Source organism: Chrysemys picta, chromosome 13, assembly GCF_011386835.1.
Source record: "Chrysemys picta bellii isolate R12L10 chromosome 13, ASM1138683v2, whole genome shotgun sequence".
Lineage (NCBI taxonomy): Eukaryota > Metazoa > Chordata > Testudines > Emydidae > Chrysemys > Chrysemys picta.
Genome location: NC_088803.1, coordinates 8,988,406 through 9,011,886, shown reverse-complemented (window position 1 = coordinate 9,011,886; position 23,481 = coordinate 8,988,406). Strand labels below are relative to the sequence as shown.

The following is a 23,481-nucleotide window of genomic DNA, read 5'->3' as shown; positions in this document are numbered from 1 at the left end:
ACTCACAACCAGCCTAGCAGCATGCGAGCTACACCCTGAGTGTCTGTGTAGAGATGCAGCACTGGTCCCGTATCTCTGACCCCAGCAGCCTGTCAGCAACACACCAGCCACACTGCGGCTTCCACCAGCCTCGGTTGCTACTTGCAGGTTGACCCCAGCACACATCCAGTCCCAAATTTTCTCAAAAACCTGTGTTCTGCACTGTGCTGCCCTCTGCTGGACAGTTCAGCTATTAAAGGTTCATTGCTCCTGTACAGAGTCAATATTCAATGGTTTGCCAGTTAAACTGGAGTTACCAAACAGTTCAGTTGAAACACAGCATTGGATTGGTTAGAGTTCAAATAAAAACAACGTATTAACAAAAAAGACAATATTTATAGTGAATTCAAATATAAGAGACCAAGTTAGAAATGGTTACCAGCAAACAAGCTTAGGTGGAGTGAGATTCCTTTCATAAAATATTTGGTAACAAACTTCCTTAAGCATTGGACAAATAGATGTGTTTTTAGCCTTTCTCCAGAAGGTTTTCCATTGTTCCAATTGATATCTGCTTTTAGATTTTTTTCTCGTTTTCCATAAATATTCTCATGTCTTCCAGGTACATAAGAAGATAAGAACGGCCCTACTGGGTCAGATCAAAGGTCCATCTAGCTCATTGTCCTGTCTTCTGACAGTGGGCAGTGCCAGGTGCCCCAGAGGGAATGAACAGAACAGGTCATCATCAAGTGATCCATCCCCTGTCGGTCATTCCCAGCTTCTGGCAAACAGAGGCTAGGGACAATATTCCTACCCATCCTGGCTAATAGCCATTGATGGACCTGTCTTCCATGAATTTATCTAGTTCATTTTTGAACCCCGTTATGGGCTTGGACTTCACAATGTCCTCTGGCAAGGAGTTCCCCAGGTTGACTGTGTGTTGTGTGAAGAAATACTTCCTTTTTTTTTGTTTTAAACCTGCTGCCTATTAATTTCATTTTGTGATCCCTAGTTCTTGTGTTATGAGAAGTAGTAAACAACACTTACTTATCTACTTTCTCTACACCAGTCATGATTTATTGACCTCAATCATATCTCCTCTTAGTCATCTCTTTTCCAAGCTGGAAAGTCCCAGTCTTATTAATCTCTCCTCATATGGAAGCTGTTCCATTCCCCTAATCATTTTTGTTGCTCTTTTCTGAACTTTTTCCAGTTCCAATATATCTTTTTTGAGATGGGGCGACCACATCTGCACACAGTATTCAAGATATGGGCATACCATGGATTTATATAGAGGCAACTTGATATTTTCTGTCCTATTATCTATCCCTTTCTTAATTATTCCCAGCATTCTGTGAGCTTTTTTGACGGCCGCTGCACATTGAGTGGATGTTTTCAAAGAACTACCCATAATGACTCCAAGATCTCTTTCTTGAGTGGTAACAGCCAATTTAGACCTCATCATTTTATCTGTATAGTTGGGATTATGCTTTCCAATGTGCATTATTTTGCATTGATCAACATTAAATTTCCTCTGCCATTTTGTTGCCAAGTCACCCAGTTTTGACAGATCCTTTTGTAGCTCTTCACAGTCTGCCTGGGTCTTAACTATCTTTAGTAATTTTGTATCATCTGCAAATTTTGCCACCTCACTGTTTACCCCTTTTTCCAGAACATTTATGAATATGTTGAATAGGACTGGTCCCAGAAGAGACCTCTGGGGGACACCACTATTTACCTCTCTCCCTTCTGAAAACTGACCATTTATACCTACCCTTTGTTTCCTATATTTTAACCAGTTACCAATCCATGAGAGCACCTTCCCTTTATCCCATGGCAGATACTTTGTGTAAGAGCCTTTGGTGGGGGACCTTGTCAAAGGCCTTTTGAAAATCTAAGTACACTATATCCACCGGGTCCCCTTTGTCCACATGCTTGTTGATCCCCCTCAAAGAATTCTAGTAGATGGTGAAACAATTCATAGTACTAGGAAGTGGCACGTTTCATAGCTTGTGTAGGATGAGCTCATTGCAGACACATGGGGCTTCTTGCATTCTCCCAGCCCCCCCACCCCCCGAAAACTTCCTCTGTGAGACCCTCCCATCCCCCTCTATTTTAGGCACTCCCTGTTGCTCTCTATTCTCCTCCACCAGGTGTTCTACGTGCCACCCATGCCCCCTATTCCCAGAGTCCACCTTTCTCTCCCCAGTTCCCACCATATGCACACCCCCATTCCCATCTTTCACCCACATTACTCCCCCCCCTAGTTATTTGTCTCCTCTTCTCTGGGCAGTAAGTCAGTCAGGGGGTCAAACTGTTCTCCTGTGTTGGGAGGCTGGGCAGAGATGGGATGCAGTATTGTTATAATGGAAGGCCCAAAATTTTGGAATCGACCAAATGCCATATTCAAGAGTGATCACATTACAGAGAGACAGACAGAAAAATGCTGATGAGTTTAGTGGAAGGTCATCATGAGCTCAGACAACCCCTGGGAAAACAGATTATCTGAAGTGTCCTTTCCCTTAGTTAATGGGTCAATCATTTTTAACATTCTACTGAAACTGTGGCTCCCCACACTAGATTATAAACTTTTTAGTTGTTTTTCCCCCAAACCCTGACATAAAATGTGTTTTTTGTTTGTAGTGTTGTTGCAGCTGCGTTGGTCCCAGGATATGAGAAACATGAGGTAGGTGAGCTTGAAAACGTGTCCCTACCACATTTTATTTCTCTATGAAAAACACCATTTTTATTATAGTTGAAAATCATGAAAAATATTCTCAGAAATGCTCTGGTTTTTTTCCAAAAGGAAAGCAAAAAATCTGGGAAAAAACACACTTTTTGTCTTTCCTCCACCATAAACAGTTTCTCTACCTTCACTTATTTTTAGTAGGAAAATAGACAAAAGACTACTACTACTAATAAAAACAACCACAAAAGACTGAAATATGAAAATCTGAACATTTTCACTAAATGTTCATGAAAATTTTCAAACATTGGAAAATCAGTTCTTTTTTATAAAATTAATTTTTATAAAGCTTTTAAAACATTTCAAAAATAAGTATAGCATGTGTTTTCTTTCCTGAGAAACTCTATATTTGTAAGAATTGATAGTTCTGTTGTGCAGCTCTGCAAAGTAATTCAGTCAAAATGGCCTCCTCTTACTCAATTCAGAGATCTACTAAGCATGCGTGGTTAGTCATGTTTTCTGCAAAAAATATAAAAGAATAAATTGTAAATGCTGTTACTCCTCCCAGCCCTGCTCAGTGAACACAGATTTGGGAAAGTGGCTGGTGGCTGGTCTTGGCTGGAATATCTTCAGCACAATCGTGAAACGATTTTTCATCCAAGACTCTTGCAAAGTGACTGAAAGCAGCAGGGGTGCACAGTAGGGTGGGGTGCATAGGGGTCAGTGAGGGCAGGGTGTGAAAGAGAGGGGGCTGCACAGGGGTCACTTAAAGTTTGGTTTTGCCTGTAGAACGTTTGTTGCTGTTGATGATGACAGAGAAGTTGAGACAGCTTCACGCTCAGGTCCCAGGCTGAGTTCACAGAAGATGTAGGTAGGGAATTAAAGTTTGATTGGTAAACGGAGGCAAGTGTCCAAATGGCCTAGATAATGTCATTTTTACAGGCACGGTTCAGAAAGTTGTGCAACAGAGCCAGGAAGCTGTCCTAAGTGCGCACAGAGTGGGATGTCACTGGAGTCTGAAGACTCTGAATATTTTCCCTTCAATAGCCATTCATTGGCTTTATTATTGGTGTGTCAGTGCTTTAGTGCCTATGAGCACCAGTCCTGGGCCAGGACCCCAGTATGCAAGGTGCTGTACAAACACAGAACAAAAACACCACCTCTGTCCCACAGCGAACCTCACTGCTCGCCTAGAACCCACTAGCACTGCCTCCTTTCCTCCTGCACTAACCCTTTGATAACATTTCTCTCCAGTGCCAGGAATAAAACTCACTGGGGTTCTCTCTGATTCACAGGCCATTCAAACGCCCATTTCTTTCCCTGCACCCCCAACATCCCCCTTGTGTCCACCCAGCCAGGCAGGGAATTGCAGAGCAGGTTGGGTTTGGATGGCTAAAATAAACACATAACTGCACTGAGCCACTCCTGCAATTTATTAATGATTCCCCTTGTGCAGACTCCTGGAGCACTGGGGAAGTTCTCAAAGACTGGAAGAAAGCTAATGATGTGCCAATTTCCTTAAAGGGTCACTGGGATGACCTGGGAAATTGTAGCCTATTAACCTGTGATAAATGAAGGGTGGGGGTGGGGTGTAGCTCCCTTTTATGGACACCCAAACCAGCCAGTAGCTATAAAATCCTTCTTAGTGACTGTTCTCTAATTGCTCTACCCTATACAATACTTTTATCAAACATAAAATCATCACTAATAAAGTTTGCAAATGACAAACATTTTGGGGAGTGGTAAATAGTGAACAGGACAGGTCACCGATTCAGAGCAATCTGGATTGCTTCATAAACCAGGCACAAGCAAATATGCATTGTAGCACAGCAACAGGTAAACGTATGCATCTAGGAGCAAAGAATGTAAGCTGTACTGAAAGGATGGGGGGGGGGGGACCATCCCGGGAAGCAGTGACCTGACAAAGACTTGGGGGCCATGGTGGATAATGAGCTGAACATAAGAGCCTAATGTGACACTGAGGCCAAACTAGCTAATGGGACCCTGGGATGCATAAACAGGGGAATCTCAAGCACTTATGCAACCACTGCTTGAATACAATGTCTAATTCTGGTGCCACAATTGGGGAAGGATGGTAAAAAAAATGGGAAAGGGTTCAGAGACGAGCCACTAGAATGAGTAAAGGGTTAGAAAATGTACCTGATAGTGATAAACCCCCAAAGCTCAATCTATTCAGTTTAAGCAAGAGAGAAGGATAAGGAGTGATTTGATTGCAGGCTAAGTATCTACACACTCCATATATTTATTAATGATTCCCCTTGTGACAGAATCCCCAAAGCTGTGAAGTAGCATCTTCTTGATCGGGCCCGGGAAACCTCCGAGGGATTTCAGAGCATCTCTGATGTTAGTGGCAGCGTTAGTGCATGGGTCAGATGTGATATAAGGGGAAGATTTCTGAGGCAATGTCCTCTTTGGAACTACATCCTCTCCCCCTGCCTGCTGGGACAGCAATAATCAGTCTTCAAATGTGACTTTCCCTGGCCACCCCGATCATTAGGAGGCAGTCGGATCTGGGATCAACAACACGGCAGATTGTACGAGGTAGTGACTATTTTTATAAAAACTGAAATTTACTACAAGCGATGGGCTTTGTTACTGCAGGGGGAAGAGGTGGTTGGGAGGCTTTTCAAATATAGGTGTGGGTTTTAGAGAAGTCTACGAGTTACGAGAACATCCTACAGAGCCTTGACAACCAAAATTATCTGAGACCTTTGTACGACAAGCTCTGTCTTCTCCTTAGGCAGCGGCTCTATGCTGCTCTGATCTGAAAAATGTTTTCCCTGGGGCTGGTTGGAGCTGGGAAGTTAAAAATGGAAAAAGCTGAGGGAAGTGCTCATATCTGCTTATGAAACCTAAGTGAGATTCCCAGCACCTACCTCCCTAATTCTATTTTGACAATCCGAGACTGAGAAGTGATGTGAGTTACGGAGGATCCCAGGTGTTCATGGTAGGGCAGAAATTGAACCCAACTCCCCAGAATCCACAGCCAGTGATGTATCCATAAAGCCATCCTCCCTCTCACCTCCCGACACAGAGCACTGTCCTTTCAGAATGTGACTTTTAGGACTGGTTGATATTTTTTGCCCAAAAAAGAGAGAAAAAAATCTTGAAGAAAATGAGGTTTCCTCAAAACCTAAGTTTTGGGGAGGAAAATCAAGGTTTCCATTTTTTTATTAGAAAATTGGAACTGAACATGTCACTTCTTCTTTTTTATGTGCAAGCAAAGTGAAAGAAAGTGTTCCCTCACTGTGATGTTATCTAATTAAAATATAACCATATAGATTATTGTTGCAACCACTGTTATATATTTGCAGCAAATATTGTACAAAGTTTGTTGAGTGAGGTGTCTGTGAAAAGGTTATGATTTGCTGGTTATGATTATGCTGTCTGTATGAATATACCATTTTTTGTATGTGAAGTTATAAGTATTGGCTCTATACTTGGATTTCAAATGTTGGCTCCTGAGGTAACACCCACAAGGCAGCTAGCCAGCACATCTTGGAGGAACTGTTCAAATTAAGTGGTTCATCAAGAAACACTTGGTTGACAATGGACCATAGGAGATGCCCATCTACACTAAGTGGACTGTTGTGTAAATGTGCTGTCTGGAGTGTAGATAATGGCTTCCTGCAATGACTGAGGGAAATTGGGCATGAACATGTGACTTGCCCATGTGACTCCAAACTCCATCTTGTTGTTGTAATTTTCCACAGTAAGAACAATGGGGTGCCCTCCACATGGCAAAAGCTATCAAAGGTCCTGGAAACACCTCCATTTTGTCTTCAATCCTGCTTCTTACCTCTGGAGGGACCTTGCTACAAACTGAAGCTCTGAACAAAGGACTGAATAACCCATCCAAGCTGTGCATGTATTCCAGAGACTTGACCTAGCCCAGCAGTTTATTCCATCACTGCTGCAAGCCTGAACCAAGAACTTTGCCATTTCTGTATGTAACTGATTCCTTTAACCAATTTTAACTCTCACCTTTCTTTCTTTCTTTCTTTCTTTCTTTCTTTCTTTCTTTCTTTCTTTGAATAAACCTTTAGATTTTAGATACTAAAGGATTGGCACCAGCATGATTTTTGGGTAAGATCTAAGTTATATATTGACCTGGGTGTGTGGCTGGTCGTTTGGGATCAGAAGAAGCTATTATTTGATGAGACTGGTTGTAAAGAGCCACTCATCTCTGAATCCAGTGGTTGTGGTGGTGATATAAGAACTGGGATGCCTGAGGAAACTGCCTTTATGTTTTCTTGTTAGCCAATGTGGTGAACCAGGAGTTTACTTTTGTGGCTGGTTTGGTAAATCTTATAAACAAATAGCCACCAGTTCTGGGTTCTGTTTGCCTATTTCTCAGCAGTTCGTCCTGAATTTGGCATCCTCAGTTGTGACCCACTAAGGCCCGGTTACAGTGGCGTAGTCTGGCTAGGATCCACAGACCCCACGCTAGTCAACATTTGCTTTTTGATATTGAGAGTTTTAAAGGTTAAAGATCAGTGGCCATGAGGCATCAGCAGAAGCAATGAAACTTCAAGCCCTGAGAGACACCCCGTGTCTTAAACAGGAACAAAGACTGGCAGAGCTTAGAATGCAAGAGAAGCGAGCCTTGGCCCAGCTGGAAAGAGAAGCTTACAGGAGGCGTATGGAACGGCTGGCTGCAGAGGAGAGGGTTTGCCAGATGCAGCAAGAAACTGCCAGACTTGAGCTCCAAGCCAAGAAAGCAATGGAAGAACAGCCCAAACTGTATCCTCTTGAAAGTCCAGTTTATAACAGTGTTGGCGGGTTGTATGACTCCGAACAGTTCCTGTGTTTAACCAGGTTTGCTCTGGCCAGGGACGGGGTGACTCTAACCTGGGAAAGGTGGCAAATAGCTGTTGGTCTGTGAATGAGGTTTCTGAATGTCTGTCTAGTGTCTCAGAAGAACTCACTGATCAGGAAAATGTTTATCTAGAGCAGATTAAAGTGGATGGTCAGGTTGAAGCCCTAATTGAGGAAGAAAAGGGGAGAATTGTTATGAGTGATGGATTGTTGGTTAGTAAAGCTTGGGAAAGTCAGCCTGACCCAGGTAACAGTGATGTGCTTAAAGTAGCTCAGCGTAATAAGACACTATTTGTGGAAAACAGCAGTTTGTCTGTTAAGGGAGGGGAAGGCAAAGAGAGTTTAGATGAGCAGAGGCAGCCCTCTGAGCTGATGGCTTTGTCTAATCAGCAGTTTGGGAAGGCCAGGTTAGTGGAACATGAGTATCCCTATCCCTTACCTGTTACCAGTGTGGAGAATTGTGACAGTGAAGGAAATGTTCCTGTTTCCATTTGGGGTAATGACTTGCCCATGAAGGGAGCTACCCCAATCTCCAAGCCATTGTCTGTGAATAGCCATGTGTGCTGGGACAAAGGAAAGGATATCCCAAGCTGTCTGTCTGGTAAAGGGGAATGTTTCTCCAGCTCTTTCTTGTCTGTAAAGCACACAGAAGAAGCCTGTCAGCCTATGATGGTTGAAAATTTATCAGTTGACCTAGAGTTGATTCTGGATACAACTAAAACCCAGGAAGGAAGTGGTCCTGAATTTGTGTCTGCTAGGGATGATGACACTGTAATTAGGTTGCATTCAATTAATGTCACAGATAGCTCCCAGAGACCAAGCGATTCTGGTGTTTCTATTTTGCCTGTTGCTAGTGTGTTGCTGAGTAAAGATATGACAACTTGTCTGATCAGGCTGGTATCATAGCCAAGGCACAAGGAAATCATGAAGGTGAATTGACTATGTTACCCAATGACAGTGTGGAAACTTGTAACAAGGAAGAGAATACTTCTAATCTGTTAACTCTGAAGTCTAGTCGTTTACTTGAAAGGGGGTTGTGTGAAAATCCTCCTGATGGGCCAGAGGCGATTCTAGATGTATGTGAAACTCAGAAGGAGTTTGATGATTTCTCTGTTGTGCCAAAAGGACATAAATAAATCTCAGAAAGAATCGGTTGCAGTGCAGGATATTGCAGAAGAAAAGGAATTTCTTGGTGAGGTCTTGAAAGTCTGGGAGAAGGAATTGTTTCCATTGACTCTTAATGGACCATTGTTGATAGTAAACAGTCTCTCTTCTGAGGAAAGGTGTTGGTGCCTAATGGGCAAAGTCTTTCAAACGTGTATGAATCTGCTGGCCTTGCTTTAGAAAGACCCAACGAGAATAGCTTTGAAGAGTTCAGGCGAAATAAAATTTGTTAGGGAGTTTAAACAGCCTTATAAGCTTAACCAGCTTGTTGGGAAGGCAATGTTGTTGGTACACGAATGTCTCCGTGCTGATTCTTTGAGTAAGCAGTCTGTGACTCAGGTACTGAGGAAAGATTGGGTTACTTGTTTTTTGGAGCAGAACAGCCTTATGACTGAACCCAGGAGGATGCGGGGGATGGCAGGTAAGCTCTCATCTCTAGACACTTTGGATATGACTTGTAGTCTCTTAGTGGACTTAACGTCTGATTCCATTTGGAAGCAGAGGTTGGTAATGGAAGGACAAAAGAACCTTGAGTCTAACATGCTAGTGAAAATGGATGGTATCTCTTTAAGACAGAGTCCAGCTTTGGAATTGGTAAATTAAGGATCTGAAAACTAGTAAACAAGCTAGTGTCTGTGTTGATGCAAATTACCTGACTGACTGGGGGGAGAAAGACTTGCCTGTAGCTGTTAGCAAAAAGGACAAACCCAGCCAGCCAATGGATTCTGTTAAGCAAAAGAACTCAGATTTTGACCCTGTGGAACAGAGAGAAAGGGAAAAAGTTTATCATGCTAATGAAAGCCACAGGTTAACCCTAAAATGCCAAAATCCCAATGGTATTGAGCCAAAGGCGTGGCATGAAAAAATGATTGTCAATGTACACCTGCAATGAATTTGATGTTAATATTAATGCTAATGTTAACTCTTGTGACTAATGTGTTGCTAATACCAAGAACTGTAAAAATTTACAAGGTGCCTAATCTTTTGGAAAAAAACCTTGAACATGTTAAGAGTGATACATAAGAGCACACTTTATGTTAAAAGACGTCGTGATACTAATATTTCACAGTTAGTGCCTGTAACTAATCTGGAAATTGTACACAGAACAGAAGACATTGCAGACCTAATGTGCAGTATGAGAAGGGAAACTGAGGCACACTACCATATTGGTTTCATGGCTAAATGCCAAGATTCCAAAACTATAAAGAACGTTAATATCTACATTGACTAGTTCTTAACTGGATTCCAAACATTTGCCAGAGCTCTCTCTCTCTCTTTAACCTAAGCATGCCAGCAACTTTGGGTCTCCGGGAGAGATTCTGACCAAGATAAGGGTCAGTCACCATCTTTCTGGAAGGCTGTGGGTGAGAAAGACTATCTCAATCAAAGCCTTGAATCAAAACTTTCTAGATTTAGATTCTGATTTTTAGCTGTGTTTTCACTTTTGTTTGCTGGTAACCATTTCTAACTTGGTCTCTTATATTTGAATTCACTATAAATATTGTCTTTTTTGTTAATAAATTGGTTTTATTTGAAATCTAAAGCAATCCAATGCTGTGTTTCAACTGAACTGTTTGGTAACTCCAGTTTAACTAGCAAACCATTGAATATTGACTCTGTAGAGGAGCAATGAACCTTTAATAGTTGAACTGTCCAGCAGAGGGCAGCACAGTGCAGAACACAGGTTTTTGAGAAAATTTGGGACTGGAAGTGTGCTGGGGTCAACCTGCAAGTAGCAACCAAGGCTGGTGGAAGCCGCAGTGTGGCTGGTGTGTTGCTGACAGGCTGCCGGGGTCAGAGATACGGGACCAGTGCTGCATCTCTACACAGACACTCAGGGTGTAGCTCGCATGCTGCTAGGCTGGCTGTGAGTATCCAGGTTGGGAGCTACACCAGCAAAGCATTGTGAGGCACACAGGGTTATGGAGCAGGTGGTGCCTCAAACCCTCACTGGTCTGGATTGCACCCCAGAATGTGACAGACCCTCCCCCCACTCCCAAATGAGAAACCTGTACTGTTAGAACCCTTGGACTCCCAGAAAATCCACATTCTCCCCAACCCTGGACCTCTAGGCCAGTGGTCTCCAAACTTTTTTGATCATGCAACCCATCAATAAAAAATTTTGAGCACGCACCCCCTGCCGCCGCGGCTCTACCATTTTTGCCGAAGCACAAAAAAAAAAAAAAAAAAAAGCCACTCGGACTCCCACCCGAACTGACGATGCAAAATAAATAAATATTGTTTTTTAAAGTGCTCCTCCTGCTGCACACCCCAAGAATCTCCTTGCGCACCCCCCTGGGGTGCACGCCACCCCACGTTGGAGACCACTGCTCTAGGGCACATGCGGAATCTGTGGCCTGCAGGAGGTGTGCACCACCAGGACTTCAGGAAGACTAATGGAGACAGTTGTTATCCGGGGGCATTACGAGTGTGTAGGTTGCTACTGTTCATGCCCAAACACCCAAAACCGGGGATAACCACTGTTGGGGTGTAGGTGTTTTGCTGTAGCAGAGCACTCACCACTGGGGCTCAGGAAACAGTCTGGAATTTGGTAAACAAAGAAAATTTCCAAGCATGTGTATCAGTTAACATGGAGTTAGTATCCCTTTCATATCCGTAATGTACTAAGATCAAATTATAACTATTAACATCAGCGTTTCCTCTTCAGGACTATTTAGAGGTTAATAAATGGAGAAGAAGAATCTCACCAACCCAGTGACAGAATTTGTTCTCCTGGGCCTCACCCAGAGTCCTGAGCTGCAGCAATTCCTTTATGTGGCTTTCTTCATAATCTACATGAACACCTGGCTGGGAAACTTCATCATCATCACCACTGTGATCAGTGACCACCGGCTCCACACCCCCATGTACATCCTGCTGGCCAACTTGGCTTTCCTAGACCTCAGCGACTCATCAGTCAATACTCCAAAATTGCTATCAGGTCTCCTCTCACAGCATAAAACCATTTCATTCTATGAGTGCATTCTCCAGATGTTTTTCTTCCACTTCATTGCTGGTGCTATGGGGTTTTGTCTTGTGGGGTTGGCAATTGATCGGTATGTGGCCATCTATAAACCACTGCGGTACTTGACTATCATGAACCAGCGTGTGTGCGTGGGGATAATGGTACTGGCATGGCTGGGTGGATTGGCCCACTCTGCTGTTCAGATTGGACTGCTCCTCCAGTTACCGTTCTGTGGGCCGAACGTCCTGGACAATTTTTACTGTGATGTCCCACAGGTCATCAAACTGGCCTGCATTGACACTCAGTTGGCGGAACTGCAGATGATCTTCAACAATGGAGTAGCGATTATAATAGTATTCATCATTCTGCTTGTTTCTTACACCGCCATCTTAGTCAAGATCAGGACACACATCACGGATGGGAAGCAGAAAGCTCTGTCCACCTGTGGAGCCCAGATTATCGTGGTATGTTTACAAATCATACCCAGCATCTTCATCTATGCTCGGCTCTTCAAGAACTTCACCCTGAATAAGGTGATCTCAGTCATTTACACTGCAATCACCCCAATGCTGAACCCGATGATCTACACGCTGAGAAATGCCGAGATGAAGAAGGCCATCAGGAGGCTGATGAGCAGAATGCTGTGCTCAGGGAAGGAGATAAATTATGTCTCTATCTTTCAATGTCCATTTGTGTTAAAAACCAGGGCTGGTGCAACCATTGAGGCAAACTAGGCGGCCGCCTAGGACGCCTAGTGGTTGGGGGTGCCTAAAATCCCGCTCAGGCGAGGAGGTGAAGGTGAGCTGGGGTGGGGGGCGCGGGGAGGGCCACCCTCAGTACCGGGGGGGGGCGCACAGGAGAACCGCTCCCCGCCCCAGATCACCTCCACTCTGCCTCCTCCGCTGAGCACACAGTTCCCGCTCTAAGTCTCCTCCAATCGGCGCCGCAAGCCTGGGAGGGGAGGAGAATTAGAGCGGCGCTGGCATGCTCAGTGGAGGAGGCAGAGCCGAGGTGAGCTGGGGCAGGGTCCCCAGGTGGGATTAGCTGCCGCAGGGGGGGAGGGGGGGGGGGCTCCCCAGGTGGGGTTAGCTTCTGAGGGTGGGGGCTTGGGGGGGGAGTCTCCCGGGGCGGGATTAGCTTCCATGGGGGGGGGGGGGGGAAGTCTCCCAGGGTGGGGTTAACTTTCTAATGAGAAATCCATGAAAATCAATATCCTCTTTACAAAAGTCTGTTGAATAAATTATGTATCATAATGAATGTACTGATTGTGATGAAGAAATTTCTATCAAATGTTCCAACAGAGAATAAGATAATTCTTTTACTTTATGGCTAATTCTTTTATCATATCTATCTATCTATATATACACCACTTATCTACATTTATCGTGTCAAGTCTCATCAGAATTTTTTAAAAAGATAAACAAAACCTACCTTCAAAAATAATTGATTTTAGTTGTGTCTAAATTACATTTCTATCTATAACTTCACAGTTTAAACTGAAGTTATCTTTGTTTCCTTTTTCTTCTAATCCCGATATAGAATGGGAGTAGAATAGGAAATATGTTTGATGGATTTTCGTAAAATTATCCTTTTCATTCAAAATATACAAATTTTGATTTTTCCACATTTACTCCTTTCTTTTCTAAGAAAGAAAGTGAAATTTATGTAAAAGGGGGGGGAAGCTTTTGAAATTATACTGTAAGAGAAAAAACACAGTTCTTTACACAAATTTCTAAATAAAAAATATTTTTGTAAATTTTCAAAAAAAATGTAGGGATTCTTTCTCATCAGTTTCTATGTCTTTAAAGTTTAATTCCTGAAGAGACTGTTCTGCACTGAAAAATATTTAAGTAAAAATTAGCACTTCTTCCTGAACAAAGCTCTGGGAAATGAGTATCACACTTGGATTTTCTAATCCAAAAATTAGTTAAAACTGTCTGAACTCCTTTTAGACCTCCTGACCAACTCTGCACTGAAAGAACAGCTAAATACTATTTCTGGCAGTAATATCTGAAAAAGTACGGGTATTCAGTGGCGGTGCATGGGGAAGGGGGATGCACAGGGGTCACTCAGGGCAGGGTGTGAAGGGGAGGGGGATTCACAGGGGTCACTCAGGGCAGGGTGTGGAGGGGAGGGGGCTGCATAGGGATTACAGGGGGCAGGGTGTGGGGGGGAGGGGACTGCATAGGGATTACAGGGGGCAGGGTGTGGAGGGGAGGGGGCTGCATAGGGATTACAGGGGCAGGGTGTGGGGGGGAGGGGGATTCACAGGGGTCACTGAGGGCAGGGTGTGGAGGGGAGGGGGCTGCATAGGGATTACAGGGGGCAGGGTGTGGGGGGAGGGGGCTGCATAGGGATTACAGGGGGCAGGGTGTGGAGGGGAGGGGGCTGCATAGGGATTACAGGGGCAGGGTGTGGGGGGAGGGGGCTGCACAGGGGTCACTGAGGGCAGGGTGTGGGGGGGAGGGGGTTGCATAGGGATTACAGGGGCAGGGTGTGGGGGGGAGGGGGCTGCATAGGGATTACAGGGGGCAGGGTGTGGGGGGGAGCGGGCTGCATAGGGATTACAGGGGCAGGGTGTGGGGGGAAGGGCTGTCACGGAGTCACCAGGGCAATACTCTGGAACTGCTCCCTACGAAGCCAGGCAGGACTCTGGGGCGTCTCCTCTCTGTGATCAAACTGTCTCCGGGGCAAGAAGCTTCCACAGCTTCCACCTTCCTGGGTCTGACCTCGGAGCATTCAGCTTCCCCTGCCCCACCGTGCGCTTCCCGCAGCAAGTCTGCCTCGGCGGGGTCCTGGGGGGGCCAGAGGGCCCTGCCCCCCGACTCCGCAGTCAGACGCGACTCTCAGCCAGCCGGTAAAAAAGAAGGTTTATTAGTTGACAGGAACACAGCATAGAACAGAGTTTGCTATTACAGGAATCAGTGACTTTCAGCCAAGTCCATCTTGGGGGGAGGGGAGCCCATAGCCAGGGCTCTGGTCCTCCCCCTCCGCCCCAAGCCAGCGGAGACTGACTCGCTTCCAGCTGCCTGGTCCCTGCCCTGCCCGTTGCTCCTCCTCCGGCCTTTGTCTTGCTTCCCAGGCCAGGGTCACCTGGTCCCACCCCCCTTCTGGATTTCAGGTTATGAAGCTGCGGCCATCGCATCCATGCAGGCAGCTGGAGCAGCCTCAGCAAAAGTCACACCCAGCATTAATTTACTGATTTAGTTGGGGACTGGTCCTGCTTTGAGCAGGGGGTGGGACTAGATGATCTCCTGGGGTCCCTTCCAACCCTGGGATTCCATGATTCCATGATTCATGCAAAACAGTAAGACTCACAGACAACATAACAAGGGAAAATCCCCATTTCATCACTTCTCTCCCCTGAACTGAGCGGGGTCACTTTAGCCAGTGACCTCGGGAAGTTCAGGCCTCCTTCTCCGGGACAAGCATCAGCTATAACATTTGCATTCCCCTTAACATGGACCACCTCCATCTCATAATCCTGGATGGCAGACTCCACCTCAGGGCTTGACGTTGGTCCCTCTTATCGGATGCAGCCACGGCAGGGAGTGTGGTCCAGGTACAATGTGAAACGCCACTTAAATAGATCCAGCTGCAGGCTTTTAAGAGAGACAGGCATGCTGAAGGCTCATAGAGGTGCCTGCAGCTTAACCCTGAGAAAGAGTGGACCCCCAGGAAGGGCTGTCACACTGAAGGGTTCCTCCCAGGGATTGTGGGGAGCAGAGAGAGCACAGCCTGTGAGTCTGTGAGCACTTGGGAGCAGCGTGGAGATGGCCTATAACCACCTCCTTAAGAAGGACACTGTAGAGCTGTGCAGAGAGAGGGCGGTGCATTGGAAAGCTCACTAATGCACAGCTGATTGCTCAGTTGGAAGAGGAGGATCGCTCTAAGGAGCTGGTTCCTGACCCAGCAGTGGGCACGAGAGAGGCTGGGAGGAGCCAGGCAGCCCCAGGGCCCACACTGGTTCCTGACCCACCTTGGGCCGCAAGAGAGGCTGGGAGCAGTCAGGCAACCCCAAGACCTGCATCATCTCCTGATCCAACTGGGGCCACGAGAGAGGCCTGGAGCAACCTGGCAATCTGGAGACCCGTGTCCCCGACCAGCCAGGGGTCTCCACCGGATTCCCCGTCGGTGGATCTGAGACGGAGGGAATTGGAGATCCGACTGAAGGAGTCAGAGGACCATGAGAGGTAGGGAAGGCATGAAGCAGAACAGCAGGAGAGACAGAGGTAGCATGAACTGGCGATGGCCGAGTTGAGAGGCAGAAGGACCCGCTGAGGGGTGAGTGGGGATGGACCCCGGGGTGCCAATTCAGCAGGGAACCTCGACACTAAATTGCTGCCCCAGGTTAAGGAAGGGGGAGCCAGGGCTGGCTCCAGCATTTCTGCCGCCCCAAGCTGAGCTCATGGGTCTTCATGGGCATGGGGACCTCTCCCATGGTGCTGGTCCCCAGGAAAGACGGGTCTATCCAATTCTCTGTGGCCTATCGGAAGCTCAAAGCCATCACCATATCTGGTGCCTGCCCATACCTAGGCCTGATGAGATCCTAGATAAGTTGAGGGGAGGGGGGGGGGAGAGTCAGTACCTCATGACCAGGGATCTCACCAAAGGCTACTGGCAGGTGCCTTTGGATCCAGATGCCAGGTTGAAACCTGCTTTTGTCATCCCTCTGGGGCTGTACAAGTCCCTGGTCCTACCTTTCAGCCTCAAGGAGGCACCAGTCACCTGCTAGCACCAGGTGAATCAGTTACTGAGGTAGATGGAGAATTTTACGCTACCGTACAAGGATTATATTGGTGTCATTAGCCAGACCTGGGAGGACCATGTGTCCCAGGTGAAGACGGGTCTGAGTCACCTCCAGGATGCAGGGCTGACTGCAAAAGTTGGGACGTGCAAGGTGGGGATGGCAGAGGTGTCGTACCTGGGCCACAAGGTGGGAAATGGATGATTAAAACCAGAGCCAGCCAAGGTGGGGGCGATCAGAGACTGGCCTGCTCCCCAGCTAATAAACAGGCCCAGGCCTATATTGGGGGGGGGGGGGCACAACCAGAGGTTTGTGCCCCACTTTAGCTCTGTGTCAGCTCCCATCACTGAGCTATGCAGGAAGGGGAAGCCAGACAAGCTGGTCTGGACCGGGCAGTGCCAGAGGGCTCTCTGCACGCTGAAAGAGGATCTGGTCAAGCCCTTTATGGTGTTCACCGATGCCCCAGACACAGGACTGGTGCGGAGCCGGCGCAGGCCATTGCAAAGGGGGAGAAACACCCCGTCATGTACCTGAGCAGGAAGCTGCTGCCCCGGGAGCAGGGCTATGTGGCCATAGAGAAGGAATGCCTGGCCATGGAGTGGGCTCTTAAAAGGCTGCAGCCGGATCTATTTGGGCGGCGCTTCACAGTGTACCTGGACCACTCGCCCTGCCGTGGCTGCACCCGATGAGGGGGCCAAAGCCAAGCTCCTGAGGTGGAGTCTGTCTCCCAGGATTAGGAGATGCAGGTGGTCCACGTTAAGCGGTGGGCAAATGTTATGGCTGATGCTTTGTCCCAGAGAAGGGGGCCTGAACTTCCCCAGGTCACCAGCTGAAGTGACCCCACTCAGTTCAGTCTCGAAGGGGGGTGAGATGGGACAAAGTGGGGATTTCCCCTTGTTATATTGTATGTGAGCCTATGTGAATCTTACTGTATTGCATGAATGCTGTGTGTGCCTCAGTTTACCTTGTATTGCACCAATGTCTAGGTGGTGGGAATAAGGGAATGAGACTTATGCCGAGGCTGCCCCAGCTGTCTCCATGCATGCTATGGCCGCCCCTTCATAACCTGAGACCCAGGAGGGGGATGGGACCAGGGATACGAGGGGGGGTGGCCGCACAGGGGTCACTGAGGGCAGGGTATAAGGGGAGGGTCACTGATGTGAAGGTGTGAGGGGGAGGGGGATGCACAGGGGTCACTGAGGGCAGAGTGTGGATGGGAATGGGCTGGGCAGGGGTCATTGGGGCAGGGCATGAAGGGGAGGGGCTGGACAGGGGTCATTGAGGGCAGGGTGTGATGGGGGAGGGGGCTGCACAGGGCTCTCTCAGGGCAGGGGTGAAAGGAAGGACGCTGAGTCGTGGTCACAGGTGACAAATCTGAAGACTCTGCCCAGCAGCCCAGCGACGGTCCATAGCAGCTTGCGGCCTACAGGCCCTTGGCAGGGAATCGCTAAGGGCAAGGATTGAAGAGCCAGCTGTCATCCTGCCATGAGTTCCAGGACTCCATTTGTGGGGGTGCTTGTGATTAACTGCTCCCTAGTTCCGTTGACTGAAGGGTGAATTCACAGCTGTCATTCTCAGCGATCTCTGTGATTCATCCACTCATCAGGACCTCTCCGTTTCATGGTTCAAGGCAGCAAAAGGAAACTAGGGTAAAGGGCTACAACTTGGAACCCCGTGGTGCAATGACCCCAGATGTGGGTCACTAATGCTGCCCTATCCCACCATGAGGCACACCAAACCTGAAAACAATCCGAGTGACCATGTGGATTTTAGAGCATTTACAAGAGTTAAGCTTTAAATCACATAACATGGCTGGAATGGAAAGCCAGGGCCCGTTCTCTGTCTTGGTGCGTACGGACTGTTCACAGTGAACCTTTCCTTAAATATAGTGAGGGATTCGAAGCATGGGGGAATAAACTGAGCAGATGGAGATCTTTCTGACCCATATCACATTAATGATTTGAGCTCCAGCACTGTGCACAAAAACAGCCCTAGAAACTTTTTCTCTCTGCAACCCCCTCAGTCAAATGACTTTTTGGATAAATTGCTTTTTCCCCCAGGACTTTTATCTCTGTAACTCTTAGCTCAAATGACCCTAAATTTGGGTCACTAACCCTACCTTGAACCCAGCTAAAGAGCATCAAATTTCAAAGGAATTTCCCTAAGCATGTCAATATTAGTGTTCTTCGAAAGGTCAACTTTTAAACTGTGTCACAAGCAACTTTGACTATACTGGTGCTGCTGCGCCCCCATATTAATCAGTTCATTTACCAGCTGGGTACACATCTCACAGCTTTCTGCATGTTAACCATCATCTTGGAATATTAAAACAGGATTTGGGTGTTAAACCAAGAGAACTCAGATGGAGGAATAAACATCACACTAAGTTTCACACTTCAGATGTTCAGCTCATGTAAATTGGCCCAGCTCCACAGCAGTATGCCAATTTACACCATCTGGGGATCTGGGCGTTTATGTTTGTTGAGCCTCTCTGCCATACCTGCAACCAGTATGAACTAAACATCTTAAAATGTCATGCAGCATTGCACCTGCAGCCTAATGCGCCTTCAGGGTTGTTTGAGGTAAGGAAATAATACAATTGCTGAGAAAGCAAGCAAGTGAAGTTGGATCATTCATCCCAATACGAACTGAAGCTCAGATAGAGAAAATCTTAGCAGCACTGAATTCCTCCAAAGTTCTGCCCTGGTGGGAATGAATCACAGCATAATCTTTAAAAGTTACATTCTTGTAATTAATCCCATGGGACAAAGAACTAAGAATGAATAAACAGGTCCGGTACTTGTGACTCATCGGTTTAAACTCACAGACAAAGAATTTAAAACAGTATTTAATTGATTTAAAACTGTGTAATGGGCCAGTTTCCCAGTTGGAGTAAATCAGCCGTTGCTCCATTAGAATCAAAGGGCCAGATCCCGAGATGGTGAAAATAGCCGTAGCTACTACGAAGACAGTGGAACTTTGTCAATACACACCAGCTGAGGATCTGGTCCTTAGTTTTTAGTGTGTGCCTCTGGGTTCCTCTTAATAACCCAATTCAACCAGCCAGGGCAGGCTGAGCTGTGGGTTCCTTTGATGGCCGCATCCCAAGAGCTGTTGATGCAATGCAAGGGAACAACATGTCTGCTCTGGCAGCGGTAATGATGTGGCATTAATGAAGGAACAGGCTATTCCTGGACAGCTGTGTTCCTGGTGCCGCTGGGCTCTGAGCTAATCCAGGTCACATGATGCTACAGTAAATATCTTTTTTTATTCTGCCAACCCCTCGGGGCACCCTTTGTGCCTCAGCCCTGCCATGTTTTTAGCCAAGGGTCCTTCCAGGGATCCTACCACTGTGTGAGATCCAGGGCAGGTGCTGTTCCCCTCTCGGGGATTGGGCTCAGCTAGGGCCCGTTGTCAGGGTGGTTTGCTCCAGAGCTGAGAGCAGAGCTGGGTTCACAGCCCTGGAGACCATATTCAGACATTTAGCCCCAGAGCAGGGACATCCTGCGCTGTGACCATCTCTGGAGCCTGCACAAGCTGGGGTCAGCTCTAGAGATAGGAGGGGCTTTCAGTCCCGCATCCTATTTAGTCCATCTCCTCTCGGCCAGGAGGGGAGCAGGGAGCATCCATCTGTGGAGTGGATCCCTGTCTGCTGGGAACTGCAGAGAGACCCAGCAACTCCAGGGGAGGACACGGAAAGGGCTGTGGGCTAATACAGTGATGGGTGCAGGGGAGACAGACAGATCAATAATGACAAAATAATCACAACCCTGGAGGATCAAATGCTTCGCTAGCTGTGAGAAATTCCACAAAAATCTGCATCGTAAGTTTGCTTTTTCAACTGAATATGTTGGTGTATTAATACACAGGGCAGATTTAAGAACATAAATATGCATGACAGTCAGAACTCTTGAAGATTTTCACTATCAATTTAATCTGGCACCAGCCAGACTTATTTATTTGCATATTTTGCTGCAAAAAAAAATAGACTTTTCATTGAAATTGGGAAAACCCAAACATTTTTTGTCATTCTGGGAAGTGAGAACAAGGCAATTTTAGGTAAGAGCTGTTAAAAACTGAAGAGTTTTAGCCTCTGCTATCCTTGAAAAACAAAATACATATGGAGGATAGCAGAGATTTTCCATCAACATGTGTTCAATTGAAAACCCAATTTTCCTTTGAGATAATTAAAGCTGAAAAAGTCTGATTGCCCTTAATTGGAAACTTAGATTTGTGCTAGGGTGTGAAAAATTAATATTTTCTATTCATATTAAAATTTCACCAACAAGTCCCTCTGCCCCATCCTCTATTATTTCTGTTACAAAGGGGTAGTTGCAGGCTGGTTAATCTGAGTGAGAAGTGAAGTTAACAGCCAGAATATATTTTAAACATACTAACGCTTTGAAGCGAAAACACAGAGTCGAAGCTCCCAGCCAAAACCTTTCCATCTTGACCATGCCCTAGGACATCGCCACTGTAGTCTCTGTCCCACACTGCAGCCAGCTAAGGGGCAATGCTGCCAAGAGGTGCTCAGAACATACACATAGACACTGGCCATCCACCCCACAGCTCCCAGTCCTAGAAGACAAGCCAGAGAAAGGGGTGTGGGGAATCAGTGGTACAGGGAGGGGAAGTGACTGGCCCAAGGTCACACAGCAGGTCAGTGGCAGAAACAAGAACAGAACCCAAGTCTCCGGCCTGTACAGACATAAAGTCACAGAGGGAAAGGATACAGCACAGTAATGGAGGGATGCTACTAGTCCGTCATCACCCAGAGATGGAAATGCAGTGGGATTTGGCGCCTTAAATAATAAGAACATAAGAACAGCCGCACTGGCTCAGACCAATGGTTCATCTAGCCCAGTTTCCTGTCTGTGACAGTGGCTGGTGCCTGAAGCTTCAGAGGGAATGAACAGAACAGGGCAATTATCAAATGATCCATCCCCTGTCGCCCATTCCTAGCTTCTGGCAAACAGAGGTTTAGGGACACCCAAAGCATGGGGTTGCATCCTGACCATCTTGGCTCTTAGCCATTGATTGACCTATCCTTCATGGACTTGTCTAATTCTTTTTTAAACCCAGTTATACTTTCAGCCCTCACAAAATCCCCTGGCAATGAGTTCAACAAGTTGACTGTGCATTGGTTGAAGAAATTCTTCCTTTTGTTTGTTTTAAACCTACTGCCTATTGATTTCATTGGGTGATGCCTGGTCCTTCTGTTCTGTGAAGGGGTAAACACCACTTTCCTATTCACTCTTTCCAGAACATTCATGATTTTATAGACATTTATCATATTCCCCCTTAGTCATCTCTTTTCTAAGCTCTAGTCTCTTTATATCTCCTCATATGGAAGGTGTTCCATGCCCCTAAGCATTTTTGTTCTTCTCTATATCTTTTCGAATTCCAATATATCTTTTTTTTTGATGAGGCAACCACAACTGCACATAGTATTCAAGGTATGAGCGTACCACGGATTTATATGCTGGCATTATATTTTCAGCTTTATTATCTATCCCTTTCCTAATGGTTCCTAACATCTTGTTCGCTTTTTTCACTGCTACTGAACATCAAGCAGCTGTTTTCAGAGAACAAACCATAATAACTGCAACATCTTTCTTGAGTAGTAATAGCTAAATTAGACACCATCATGTTGTATGTATAGTTAGGATTATGTTTTCCAATGTGAATTACTATGCATTTATCAATATTGAATTCCATCTGCCATTTGGTTGCCCAATCACCCAGTTTTGTGAGATCTCTTTTTGACTCTTCTCTGTCAGCTTTGGACTTAATAATCCTGAGTAATTTTGTATTGTCTGCAAATTTTGCCACCTCATTGTTCTCTCCATTTATGAATGTGTTGAACAGCACAGATCTCAGTGCAAATTCTTGGGGAGCCCAGGTATTTATCTCTCTCCATTATGAAAACTGAATATTTATTCCTATCCTTTGTTCCCTATTTTTTAGCAAGTTACTAATCCACGAGAGGACCTTCCCTCTTATCCCATGACTACTTGTTTTGTTGAAGAGCTGTAAGTGTGGGACTTTGTTGAAAGCTTTCTGAAAGTCCAAGTACCTTATACTAATTGGATCATGTTACATTAGCTACCCTGCAGTCATCTGGTCCAGAGGCTGATTTAAGTGTTGGTTATTTACCACATTTAGTAGTTTTTGCAATTTCATATTTCATTTCCTTCAGAACTCTTGGGTGACTACAATCCGCACCTGGAGATTTATTACTGTTTATTTTATCAATTTGTTCCAAAACCTCCTCTACTGAGACCGCAATCTGGGACAGTTCTCAGATTTGTCACCTAAAAAGAATGGCTCTTGTGTGGGAATCTCCCTCACATCCTCTGCAGCAAAGACTGATGCAACGGCCTTGTCTTCCTTGAGAGCTCCTTTTGCTCCTTGACCATCCAGCGACCCCACTCATTGTTTGGCAAACTTCCTGCTTCTGAAATGCTTAAGCAAAATTGCTTAGTTTTTGTGTCTTTGGTTAGTTGCTTTTCGCATTCTTTTCTGGCCTGGCTAATTATACTTTTACACTTCTCTTGCCACAAATCGATGTGTAAATAGCTGGTTGGCCATTTAAGGGATGTTGGAGTAGAATCGTTACAGACAAGCTGCCACGTAGGAGGCTGGGTGAGTCAATGTTGAATTTCTCTGGAAAGTGGGAATCCCTATTTCAGCATTGCTATCAGTATTAGCCATGTTAGTATTTACATTTCACGGGCAAATTTAGAGCCTTCTGTTTCTCAGAATAGGGAACCATATTGGCTAGAAATGTTTTATTTGTGTTATACTTTATTCCAGCCTTAATACGGCATTGGTCAGATCCTCAGATGGTGTAAACTGTCCCACCTCCCTTAGCTTTAAAGGCGATAATCCAGTATTCAGCGATGTGACAATGCATCTCACTAGTGCTCTGACTCTCAGGGGTAAGGAGCACGCTCAGTGGAAGTGACAAGAACTGTGCACCATTGACATGCCCATCATGGGATATTAAGGAGAGAGAATTAGATCATTTTCTCTGTCACTCTAATCTTGCCCATTGCCCTTGTCCTTCCATCCCCAGGCAGGACACAACGAATGGAGAGGGAA

At 46.0% G+C, this 23,481-nt stretch overlaps 1 protein-coding gene across 1 annotated transcript; it reads left to right on the top strand.

The window, feature by feature from the left end:
* Positions 1–11,339: 11,339 nt before the first annotated feature.
* LOC135975481 (olfactory receptor 4D2-like) lies at positions 11,340–12,364 on the top strand. The gene has a single exon (XM_065566532.1). The coding sequence runs from the start codon at positions 11,354–11,356 to the stop codon at positions 12,362–12,364; it is 1,011 nt and encodes a 336-aa protein (XP_065422604.1). The 5' UTR covers positions 11,340–11,353.
* Positions 12,365–23,481: the final 11,117 nt, after the last annotated feature.